General features: G+C 40.5%; 1 protein-coding gene across 1 annotated transcript in view; it reads right to left on the bottom strand.

Moving 5' to 3' along the window:
* itga9 (integrin, alpha 9) overlaps positions 1-11819 on the bottom strand; it is a 64741-nt gene extending 52922 nt beyond the window's left edge. Inside the window, exons 1-5 of the mRNA XM_017412797.3 lie at positions 11171-11819; positions 10823-10950; positions 8001-8107; positions 4440-4563; positions 2501-2568 (exon numbers count right to left, since the gene is read on the bottom strand). Coding sequence (XP_017268286.1) covers positions 2501-2568; positions 4440-4563; positions 8001-8107; positions 10823-10950; positions 11171-11355 — 612 coding nt within the window. The 5' untranslated portion in view covers positions 11356-11819. The remainder of the gene's footprint in view (positions 1-2500; positions 2569-4439; positions 4564-8000; positions 8108-10822; positions 10951-11170) is intronic.
* Between the last annotated feature and the right edge of the window lie 215 nt (positions 11820-12034).

Genomic DNA, 12034 nt, shown 5'->3' with positions numbered 1-12034 from the left:
TTTACAGAGCGTGGCACTCGTGCCCAACATCAGGAAAGTATTAGAATGCCAACGTATTGAAAGCAAAATGGTTCTCCATTCTTTCCAGCTGCAGTTTCACTGACTTTAAAAGAAAAAGAAACATGTTTTGGCCGCCAAACAGAGACAGAAAATCTACAGTGAGTCCATGGATGACGTCGTGTGTGACAAACAGAGCCGCACAGCTTCAAAGAAAAGGAAAAGTTGTGCTTTTGTAACCGTTTTATCTTGTAGAACCACACCAGAGGTCACGTGAACCTGCCGCAGCCTTTCCTACTGTATCTGCAGATGGAAACACAAGCTAACGCTTATCGGAAGTTAATCAGCACAGCGCCGGTGGCCTTTGATATAAATACTTGTGTAAATCTAACTGTAGAATTTGGATTTTCCACATCATTTGACATCTCAAACAACTGTGAAGAGATACAGTTCCGTTCATCATGTGAAACGCCTCCACAAACAATCCTCAGGATGCCAGAGTGAAGTTCGGCGGAAAACAAGAGAAGATTTAAAGAATCCTGTGAAGCATCAGGCATGTGGTGCTGCTAACGCTAACATGCTGGTGTAGATTTCAATCTACACGCTAATCACACTTTCTAATAAGAAAAAAAAAGCAATCAAGGAAGACATCAGCAGCTGGTTACTTACTGAGAGTTTTACTAAAGTCTGTTTAGTGGAATATGAGATATTTTGCTAACAGACAAACAGGGTGGACTCCAACAGTTAATACTAAAGTTTTAATCAAAGATCTCATGCACTGAGTAGAGTATTTGCTGTGAATGACTCTCAGCTACAACAAAACCAAATTTTAGCTCAGTATTTGTACATCTGACTGAATTACAGCCATTTTTGTGGTTTCCAAATTCAGTTGACTGCAGCGGCCAATTTTAATTAGGTTGGCTCCAATAGCTAATTAGTTGTAGAGGTACATCTGATAATCATTTCCTGAAAGTTTCATTAAAATCTGTCCAGTGGTTTACGGGATATTTTGCTAACAGACAGACTGAGCTGAGGGCAAATAAAATCCAGAATATGGGAACAAAACAAACAACTTTCCGTGGGTAAATACTGAGCTAATTACCGGTGATGAGGGTCCTGGGATTTAACATGTGTTTTATTTGCGTGAGTGAAACTGGGATTTTACTCTGAAAGTTAACAGTTTATATTTAGCCACTTCCTGTCACCTGACAGAAAGCATGCTGACAGACCAGCATTAAAAACCTTAGGAGATTTCCATTCTTTCCCCTTCTTTTTTTTCTGGACTCTTTGGCGTGTGAGTCAGCTGGATTTTCTTTCCGAGCTGAGCCCCCTCCCACCCTGACGGGGGACGCCAGCTCTGAGTCCTGCCAGTAACCTGACATTACAGGCTGCTTCAGAGAAGACCTCTGCACAACATTTGGATTTTACCAGAATTCTCTGCTTCTTTTAGTCACTAAAACCCAAGACACCTTTGCATTTTTTTGCTTTTACTTGACAACTAACTGCATGCTAGTGAAAATAAATGTGACATTTTGAGATTTGGAGTCAGCATTTGGTCTGAAACAAAGGCAGCTAAAAGTAGCAAAATGCTTGTTAAAGCAGAAAAAAAGCAATCTGAATGTATCAAAAAGGTCATTAAAAGCTAAAAGTAACAAAAGGTTAAATAAAAGTGAAAAGGCTACCAAAGGTTAGCCTAAAGTAAAAAAAAAAAGTATCAAAAGCACTGCAAGAAGCAAAAAACAAACAAACCAAAAAGCAGCGGGACAACAGCTAAAACTGTAGCTAAATGCTAGGTAATAGCAAAAGGCTAGCTAAAAGTAAAAGTAACAAAAGGGTAACTAAAAGCTAAATATAGCAAAATGAAAGAAAGCAGCAAAACAGTAGCTTAAAGGTAAAAGTAGCAAAACACTAACTAAAAGCTAAGACTATCTAAGGAAGCCAAAAGTAGCAAAATGATAGAAAGCAGCAGATTAGTAGCTAAAAGCTTAAAGCAGCAAAAGGCTAGCTAAAAGCAGCAGAACTGTAGCTAAAAACTAAATTCAGCAGAAGACAAAACCAGAGCCAGTTTCTTGAAAAGGATTTTAAAGAGAACAATGTTTTTGAAGGAATTAAAGAGATCTCAATGTATTTTTATGGAGATAGTATTTGTAAATGAAATCAAATATTTGGAAATGTTGAAGTTACGAAAACCAGAAGTCCCCGCCCTGAATGAGCTGAATGTTTAGATATATAAATGGCTACAACAGCACAACGTATGCAGAAGTAGTTAGTTTGGAAAAAACAAACAAAGTGTAAAACAATAGAGTGAACGCTTAATCATCATTTACTAAATGAAACCAGAATAAGTCTCCCGAAACAATTCAAGTTTCTAAAAGAAAACTGAAGAAATGCCACAGGTGTTCAGACAACAGAGGAGAGATTAAACCAACAACGATCTTTAAATTAGACAAGAAGAAACAAGGAGTTCGATGTTCTACGGAGAGGAACAAGCGCGGTTACTGACCTCTGTGAAAACTCCCGCTATCCCGGCTTGGCACGAGCCGTGCTCCTCGCCGTACTTCTGCTTATAGTCTGCAAGAAAAAACAAACCGCAAATTATTTCACTGTGTGCCCGAGCCAGCATTTACTGGAGTTTTTCCTGCATTCCATATGGAGCTAGTCAAAGTCCCGGTCCCATCCAGGAGGAGTCCAGAGGCAGACTGAGGGAGAAGGGGGTGCAACAGCAGTTTTAACAAAGCAGCGCTCTTAGGTTACAAAAATATTGAGCTTGGATCTGTGCAGAACGCTGTAAATACGGTCATATAAAAGCGTGTCGGGCTTCTCAAAAGCTGTTGGCAACAAAAGGCGGTGAAGGACGTGCAGTCCGGACCTGGAAGCACATTAAGGTGCTCAACAGCCTCTGATTAAAAGCTCTGTGTCAGAGTAACAGACGGGTATGTAAGAGTTAACTTAAAACATTTTACAGGACATAACAAGCAGCAAAAACTGTATCCGACGTTCCTTCGAGTTGTCACATATCCACTTAGACAGGTCCAGAGAGGAGATGTTTGTCTCTAATTAAGAGCGGTCCTGGGTTATTACTCAACAGTGCTTTCATTTTTCCTTATTATTTAAAGTAAACCTTTAAAATTTTGATTAAATAACTCATAGCTCAGGTTTCCTGCCCCTCATCTACAGTAATCGAAGCAATCTAAACTCATATTTTAGGCCTGACAGATATCTCATGACTCATCAGTTTCAATCACCCTTTTTGCCACAACGTTTCTGGAATCATTTATTCATAACTCATGTTGCGGTTTGTGAATAATGTAAACATTTCTTTCCCCTTTTTGTAATAAATTCTTTTAAACTTAAGTACCGTGTCCTTCAGTTCTTGTTTCAGAGGTTCAGCTCAGCTGTGATCCTGGATTCCACTGCATAAATTAAAGCTACTGCTAATTCCCCACAACACATTATTAATAATAATTATCGTTTATGCAATCATGACTTCTTACATTAGATGTACAGGTTATACAATCGAATGTATAAGCTGTTTAAATGTGCTGTTTGTGTTTTAAAGAGCAGACGTCAGACGTTCTCTGCTGCTGCCGCTCCAACCAGAACACTGATCCCAGACCAGAGGCTGGTCAGATAACACGCCACGATGAAACCAATAACCCAGGGGTTCAAACGGGGGGTACCGGACCCCTCGAGACGTCACACAATGATCACAGGGATGAGAAATCTGAAAACTCGCCTTCAGTCTGGCAGCTACAAATAAACATGTGTTTAATTTTATTCAAAGCTGTTTATTGTGTAAATGCTGAGTCAGCGTTCACATTATTGTTCACCTCTTTATAGTTTTGCTTGTACATTTTTTATTTTTCTCTAACTTTTAGCCTATTTCAGCCATTCAGGAATGGAAACATTCAGCTTGTTCAGGACATTACATGACTGATTTTAGGTGTTTTTAACTTTATTTACATTTGTCTCATAGAAATGCACTGAGATCTTTGTCAACAAGCTTGCTTTAATTTTAGCTACTCTTCTACTGGATTTAGCTTTTAGCTACTTTTCTGAGCATTTTAGCTTTTAGCTATTGTATAGCAGGTTTTAGTTCTTACCTTTAGTATTAGGTTTTAGGTTTTGTTCAGCTTATTTTAGCTTATGTTCTGTTTTTTTTTTAAACAAATCTAAGATAAGTCACCCAGCACTCAAAGCTGCAGAAAATACAAATTTTACTAGTTTATACCAAATTTGTTACTATTTTTTTTGGAGAAATTGCAATTGACCTCCTTAAAGTTCTTGTGCACACTAAGGGCATGATCCATGTCTGCTTAAATTTAAGACAAAAAGATTTTCCCAGTTCCTGCTGCCAAATGTCAAGCCACAATTTTTTCCATCTCTGATGCTTGTAAGTGTAATGGAAGAGGTTTGAAATCAGTTAGATGCTTCTACTGTACCTTCATAACAAGGGATGAGCGGTTTCGTCCTGCCCTGAAGTGTTGCAGGGATGACGGAGCAGTATCCATGTGGAAGGATGTGTTCCGAGTCGTAGAAGACGTTTTTCCAGCGGTGAGCACAAGCCTGCACGGGAAAACCAGGACAGACACAAGCTCATTCAGTAAACATGAACACATCAGACGGTAGGCAGGCCTTCCTCGACCACGCTGATGGTCTCAGCTGCTTCCTCCTCGCTGAGCTGGAGTCAGAACGTCTCTGTGGCTGTCAGATGATCGTCAGTGAGACGGGGCGAATTAAAAGCCGTCCATATCCCCCTGACCATACTGTAACAGCCATGGTCTGTGGTGTGAATATCTCTGATGGAGCCTGAGGTCTGTGTTCGCCGAGCAGCATTTTCACATCAACATTTGTGTTGTGAAGATTTTTTTTTATTACAAACCAGCTCTTCAAATGGCAAACTGGAGGAGCCACTCGTTCAAACAGGACCAGCAGGAACGAAAGTAGAATAAGAGACAAGAAACAAACTCCTCTTTTATCGCCCTTCTTTTAAAACAGAAAGTTTCTTAACCCGACACTGAGCCATTCTAAAACAATATTTTCCAAAATGAAACACTCCACAGATAGATGACCAAACAGGATAATAAAAGTTGGGAGTTTGAAGTTGTGCAAACATAAATGTGTGATTGTGGTAATAAGTGGGGCCCCCTGGGGGGATTAGTGGTGAGGCTCCTGTGGCTCTGGGGACAGCTCTGAATGCCTCTGTGCAGACAAAGTCCACTTAAATTCCCCCCCAAAACCCACCATACCCCCCGCCCCTGACAGAAATACAAAACACAGCCGTTCTACATGGATATGAGAGCAAAAACACAGCATCACATGACTCCAGGAGCAAGAAGCTTTGCAGAGAACCACTGAAATACAGACAAACTGGAATGGCTAGCCGGAGCGCAATCTGTGCTTACTCAATGAGACTTAGTGCTGCCATTTTGCTCGGAGCTACGTAAGCGTCCTTAGATACTGCCAGAATGGCAGCAGAGCATAAATGTCCAAGTAAAAAAACTTAAACTCAACAAAGGAGCTCAATGTTTTGCCATCAATTGTTGTAATTATTAGAATAATCATGAGTGCAAATAACTGTTGTACCACAAAATGTTATCATATATTGTTTTTTATTATTTATGGCTATCTTATTAGGTAGGAAACTAGTTTGGATGCACTGTTTAGTAACTTGCAAAACAGCAAAAAAAAAAAAAAAAAGTAAAAAATCTATGAAAAATGTGTTGATTTTACTGTAAACAAACTGAGATGGTATTTCTGATGTGATACATTTGCAGGGTACTGAGGGTTGGCATTTGTAAGCTCCCTGAAAATATAACATTAATATATTTAAATTTCCATTAATCTTCTAATCTGTTTTATCTGTTTTATGGGTAAAATATGTGCTAAATAGTGAATCAGTGTTCAAGCTGGGCAAAAACTCAGTTATCCATGTTTAAATACTGAAGTGAATGTTATATAAGGTCTAAATGTTTCCAGAATTAGGAGGAAAAAGACCACATCATATACGTTTGAGTTATTAACTACAGTCACTGATAGCTTTAGACTAAGTAGACATGTGAAGTACTTAATTACATAAAATGCAGTTATGCTCTGGTCTAACTAAAATGATTACAGCACTTGGTAATTTTAGCATTGTCTGTACTTTTCTCCTTCTAATGCTCTTTTCTCCTGTTTTCCAATTATGGATGATATGGCTATTTCTATGTGTTTTTATACTGACAACAGAGCACACACAAGGCGTTAACGGTTAATGGTTTTACACTAAGATACTGTACGTCTAACAAGATGGCGGCCAAGCGATCTTAGCCTCATCAGTAACAACTCCAGAGCATTTCTGTTTCAGTGCTGAGAACCAACTGTTTGAAGAACAGAAGAAGCCTCATCAACACTTCCTCCTGGGTAAAAAGTGCTCTCACCATTAGCTTCCTGCTCGGTTTTTAAGGAGCCACAAACAAGACTTTCACTGAAATCACCACTGTACACATCTGCCAAGCAGCCTTTTTCCCTCTGCTGACTCGATTCAGATCAGATTTTAAAAAAAAATTTAAAGCTTCCGTGCTTTGGAGAGGCACTGCAGCACGTGGCTTTGGAGAGCCACCTCCTGTGTTTTCTTGTAAACCCTGTCAGAACGGTCAAAAAGATTGTCGTTACACAACTCGGCCTCCACATTCCCGGGACCGACAACTCCAAGAATCACTCCGTTTTTCTGACGAGTAAAGCTAAGGGGCTGAAAATCAAGTCAGCACACAGGGAAGCAGGCTGAAAAGAATAGGAGCTGGAAGTCACCTAAGAGTCAAACTCTTTTAGATATTTTAAAATCACTCAGCAACAGGTGCTTGAAGACATTCACCTTCGTTTTTAAAGTTGCCCAACGTCACCAGAAGTTGACAAACTGTCCTGAAAAGCCCAGTGGATTGCTCCACCACAGGAGAGAAGGGGGTTAATATTTAATGAAAGGTTAGATGGGACCTCCACTGCAGGGCTAAAGCCTAAACAAACTCAGTCAGCTGCCATATGATCTCTGTGCAAACATTTCACCAAGCGGGTCAGAGATTAGCACCACTGTGATGTCTTAAAACCCTGACATTTTACAGATACTGTGCTAAGAGTTGGTGTGGTAGTAACTGAGAGTCATTCACAGCTTACACTCTAACTGCTAACTGATCCCATGAGGTCCGTGTTTAAACCGTTGGCATTAACTAGGGGATTCAACTCTGTCTGTCTGTTAGCAAAATATCTCATGAACCATCTGACAGATATTAGTGAAACTTTCAGGAAGGAATCACTGGATGGACATCTACATGTGATTAACTTTTGGAGCTAATCCAATTCAACATGGCTGCCACAGCCAACTAAACTTAGAAAACACAAACATGGCTATAACTCATTCAGTTTTACAGATACTGGACTAAGATTTGCTGTGGTAGTAGCTGAGAGTCATTCACAACATGGACTCTGGGTGACATCTTGCAATATCGTATGAGATCCCAGAAACCGTTACCTTCAAGGTACGATAAAAACCTTCGCTTCTCAACATAAGATGATCTTAGTCCAAACCTCTAGCATGAAAGGCTATGAAAGGTGATATGCATTCCTTCATAGCCTTTATTGTACTCCAAGAAACAATTTACTTTTAACAAACTCTGATTTTCTGTCTCATCCAGTTCCACACAGGACGTAAAGGTTTTACAGAAATATGTAAACATGCAGCCGTTTCCAAATGAGTCTGGCTTCAGCTGTTATTCCAGCTTTACATTATGTAAAAAGTCATTAGGGATTCTCATTTTACGTTCTCTTATTTTTCCTCCTCCTTGTGTCCGGTGCAGCTTGTAAGCACCAAGACCAAATGGGAGTGATGTTGGGACCAGCTGTGGTTTAACAGTGTGGTTCATGGGAGGACATTTATAACAATGATGTGGGTAAAATCCGCTCTGTCTTTACGAGTGTGCGCGGTTAAATAAACTGCAGAGGGAACTTGGGTTCCGTGTCCCTGAACTCACCAGGATCTGCCCGTTAACTCGGTCCTGACGGGCCAGGCTGACCCCCATCCACTCGTTGTCCCTGTCTCCTTGGCACGTCTTCCCACACGACTCCCTCGGCCTGTTTCCTGAAAGACAATGAAAGAAGTCTCCAGACGTTGAGTCAGCAGGACACATGTGCAATTAACTTCTGAATGTGCAAGGGAATTTTTACACAGCTGACAGTTTGAAATACTGCAGCTCAAACTCTTAGAATAAATGGGGCACGTTATAGCCTACATGTATACATGTATTTGGATAATATAAATAATTGCTTAAGACTCCTTTAGCACCGAGCAGAGATTTCATGACAAAGAGAGCATAGAGTCCAGTGAGAATGATTTAAGCCAGGGGTGGCCAATCCTGGTCCTTGAGGGCCAACATCCTGCATGTTTTACTTGTTTCTCTGCTTCAACACACCTGATTTGAATCAATGGGTGATTAACAGGCTTCTGCAGAACATGAAGAGGTCATTTAACCACTGAATCAGGTGTGTTGGAGCAGGGAAACAAGGAAAACCTGCAGGATGGTGGCCCTCGAGGACCAGGATTGCCCACTTCTGCTTTAAGCCATTCACATGTTTAGGTTCTTATCTATAATTGCAGTATCATCAGAAATACCGTACATCTGATTGGTCCAATTTACCTACAGTCATACAGATTTATATCTTCATCAACAAGAAGCACACAGAGTCCTGCAGCAGATCTTATTACATCCACAGAAGCATCATCTCCACATCACTGAAGCGGTCAGAGTTAAGTACTGTAGAAAACTGGAGCTACAGTGAGTTCTCCAAGAGCTCAGCTGCTTTAAAGAAGTCTGCAACAACCAGTTAATTTAATTTACCAACAAGTCTTTAACTGTGTTTATTCCTCTCATCAAAAGTTACGAGGGGGGAACCAAATATTTCAGCCGTCTGAAATAATCGGTTCCCCCTCTAAAACACAGGACAAAATAATTTACCAACAACTCCTTACCTGTGTTTATTCCTCTGTATTATGATATTATTAGCACATTTTATTTTTAAAAGAATGATGTTTTTTTGTTTTTTTAATGAGACATATTTGCCCCTCTAAACAATTCTGTTAATAGATAAGTCATTATTTACGGAGATGCAGGGGGAACCGTATTTGATGGGGGAACGTGGCTCGACGTAACAGCAGCAACTCGAGCTCATTACTGCCCCCTATATGTCAAGAGGACAAATAACGCCTTTTCTGTTCAAATTGCCAACCCGCCACAGTGGCGTGTGTTGATCAAATTCACCCGCCACTTCAAATATTTACCCGCATTTGGCCGGTGGCGGGGGCTAATTTCCACCCCTGGTCACAACTGACCAATTTTAGTTAGCACAAAAATCGCTCTAACTCAGTCAGTTTTACAGATGTTAGTAGCTGAGAGTCGTGACCAACAAACACTCCAAGCATGAACAGATTTTAAAGGTCTTTGTTTAAAACGTTGGCGTGCGAGGCAGCGGGCAAAAGTTATTCTTTCAGGGAACTGCTTGTTTAATTATGAATATGAATTTAAGATAGAAGGACAAATTTCAATGAGCTGAGTAAAGTGACTGTATTGTTCTCAGTAATATCAACTGTAAAGTATGTGTCACGCCCCCTAGTGGTGGTGAATTGTCACTTTAATAAAATACCCACATTGTTACCACTGGGTCACGCTGACCCAAAACAGCATAAGATGAAAATGATTTATCTGCCAATAAAGTTTATATGAGAAAGACACTGGTTAAAAATGTCCAAGAGTTTAAAATCCCATCAACTGAATAAAAACATTTTAAAAAGTACAAAAAGTTCAAAGTATCTTCACTTCTTTATTGTCCCATGATTCATTGGGACACTGGAGCAGACATGATGGTGGGACTTTTATCCCAATTTGAATGGTTTTAAACATTTTTTTTTAACTTTTATCATTTTAAAATGTATTTTATTGCAATTAAATGATTTTAACCTCTGTACCCTCTGTGTGCTGTCCGGGATCAATGACCTCTTGGTGGAAACATTACAGGTATTTCATTAAAGTGACACCTCCACCATTAAACAAAGTGAAAAAAGGTGATTCCCTAACTCCTATTTTGGAGTATTTTGTTTCCAAAAGCCTGTATGACAAGAGCATAATAAAACTCCTGAAAATCTTTTATTTCCAACTTTTGGTTTTGGTATGCCACCCCAGGACTAACCAGGGCCCCCAACACTAAAAGATTCTTATAGGATTAGTTGGTCTGTTTTAAGACTTATATAAAGATAAAACAAGCTTCTCCATAGTGAAGACTGGGAATCAAAGAAACATATTTATGTTGCAAACATTTATTAATTATCTGTTTCTATGACAGCAAATAACTTAGGCACGTATATTTTTTTGTTTGTTTACTCAGTTTTATTTTGGTTACTCATTGACTGAGCACAGAGTTAATATTAAACTTGTGCCCTGTCCTTCTTGACCACAAGATCAGAGCAATGATGGGGGGGGGTTACAAAGGCTCAACTTTTTTTGGCTCACATGTTTGGAAAATATTAGCAGAAGCATAAATCATATTAAGCAAAATATTTATGGACCCCTGCACACAGAACCCCTCTTGTCTTTTTGCATGTCTCCATAAAGAAGTGAAGCTAAGAGCAGAATAAAGGAGCATTATTCAGATAAAACAAAACAGATGCCTGAGGAGGGGAGTTTGTGCAAAAGAGTGGACAACGTGAGTGTGGACCAGAGAGTCAGGTTTTCCTGTAGTTGTGTGTGTTGCACAGATACTGCAGTGAGTGTGTGTCAGTGTGTGGAGCTGTGTGGAGACTGACCTCTTCCCAGATCCATCTCTGTGCAGCGCCGCTCCGGGTTGCTGTGAACCCGACACTTGAACACGGCTCCAGGGGAGCGCACAGAGCTGCTGTAAGAAGAGTTTGCCTTGGGTGCTCCAACTATGACCCTGCAGACAGGACGAGGGGAGAGGATGGGACGCACAGACTTCACACATCTACATGGAAACTTCACATAAAGTCCCACTTTTTTCCAAAAAGGAAACTTTGGAAATGTTTAGGGTGTGGAAGCAAATCCAAACAGTTAACATATTTAACCAAGTTTACCATTTAGAAAAAGAGAAAAAAAATCATCAAAAACAAGTTCCTTTCCGTGAAGGAGAGACTCACCAGCGCGTGTTGTCATGATAATGCTCCAAAACAGAGTAGCCAAAAAAACTTGAATTTGGTCCACGGAACACCAAGGGGTGTTCCAAGTCTATATTGTAAGAATAAGCCAGTGAAAATGAGAGATAGACGTAAATAACTTGCTGTATTCCCGTTTTGCGTCTCAGCAGAGCCATCCCTTTGCGCATTGTGCGTAATAACGCGCCTAAAGTGTCCAAAAGTAGAAAAAAACAACAACAACAAGTAGGATCTGTCAGCTCCTGGGGGGATCAGACTTCTTCAGACTGTCTATCAGGTGCTTCTTCGTCGTTCAGCTCTTCATTTAATTTAAGATGGGGCGAGGAAAGAGGAAAGTTAACGCTCCGGTAAGTAAACGTGCGTCAGCTCCTCTCCATTCTGGGTCAATCTGGGAAAGTTGTTGCGTCCGACCTCAGTGTGCCGCTGAAATAAAAGCCCCCCCCGCCCCCCAGTCAAGTCCACAAAATATCTCCCGGAAAATAAGAGATGCTTCACCTAAAATAAAAGCCCTGGCGTCTGGCAGTGTTTCGTAAAAGTCGGGGTTCTAATGTGAAGGCTCGACCCGGTAAGCGGTCCTTTCAGCGCGGCCCACGGACACTCAGAACATGGTCACGGAGAGGCTCGAATGGCTTTTTGGAGGCGCAAAGCATCACATTTCAACTGTGGGCTTTATTGGGGCTCAACCCACCAGAAGTGAACGGTGAGGGCGCACTGCTGCCACCTAAAGGTCTCCGCTCCCAAAGAACACTAAAAACTTCATCTTTTTATTTAAAAAACCTGTGATTCTCTCAGACCAGATCCATCCTTTGTTCCATACATATGCCCAAAAGATAAACATTGTTCATACAC

The sequence above is a fragment of the Kryptolebias marmoratus genome, linkage group LG22 (assembly GCF_001649575.2).
Source record: "Kryptolebias marmoratus isolate JLee-2015 linkage group LG22, ASM164957v2, whole genome shotgun sequence".
NCBI classification, from domain to species: Eukaryota; Metazoa; Chordata; class Actinopteri; order Cyprinodontiformes; family Rivulidae; genus Kryptolebias; species Kryptolebias marmoratus.
Note: the sequence above shows the minus strand (reverse complement) of the source record. Positions and strands in the feature narration are given on the sequence as shown.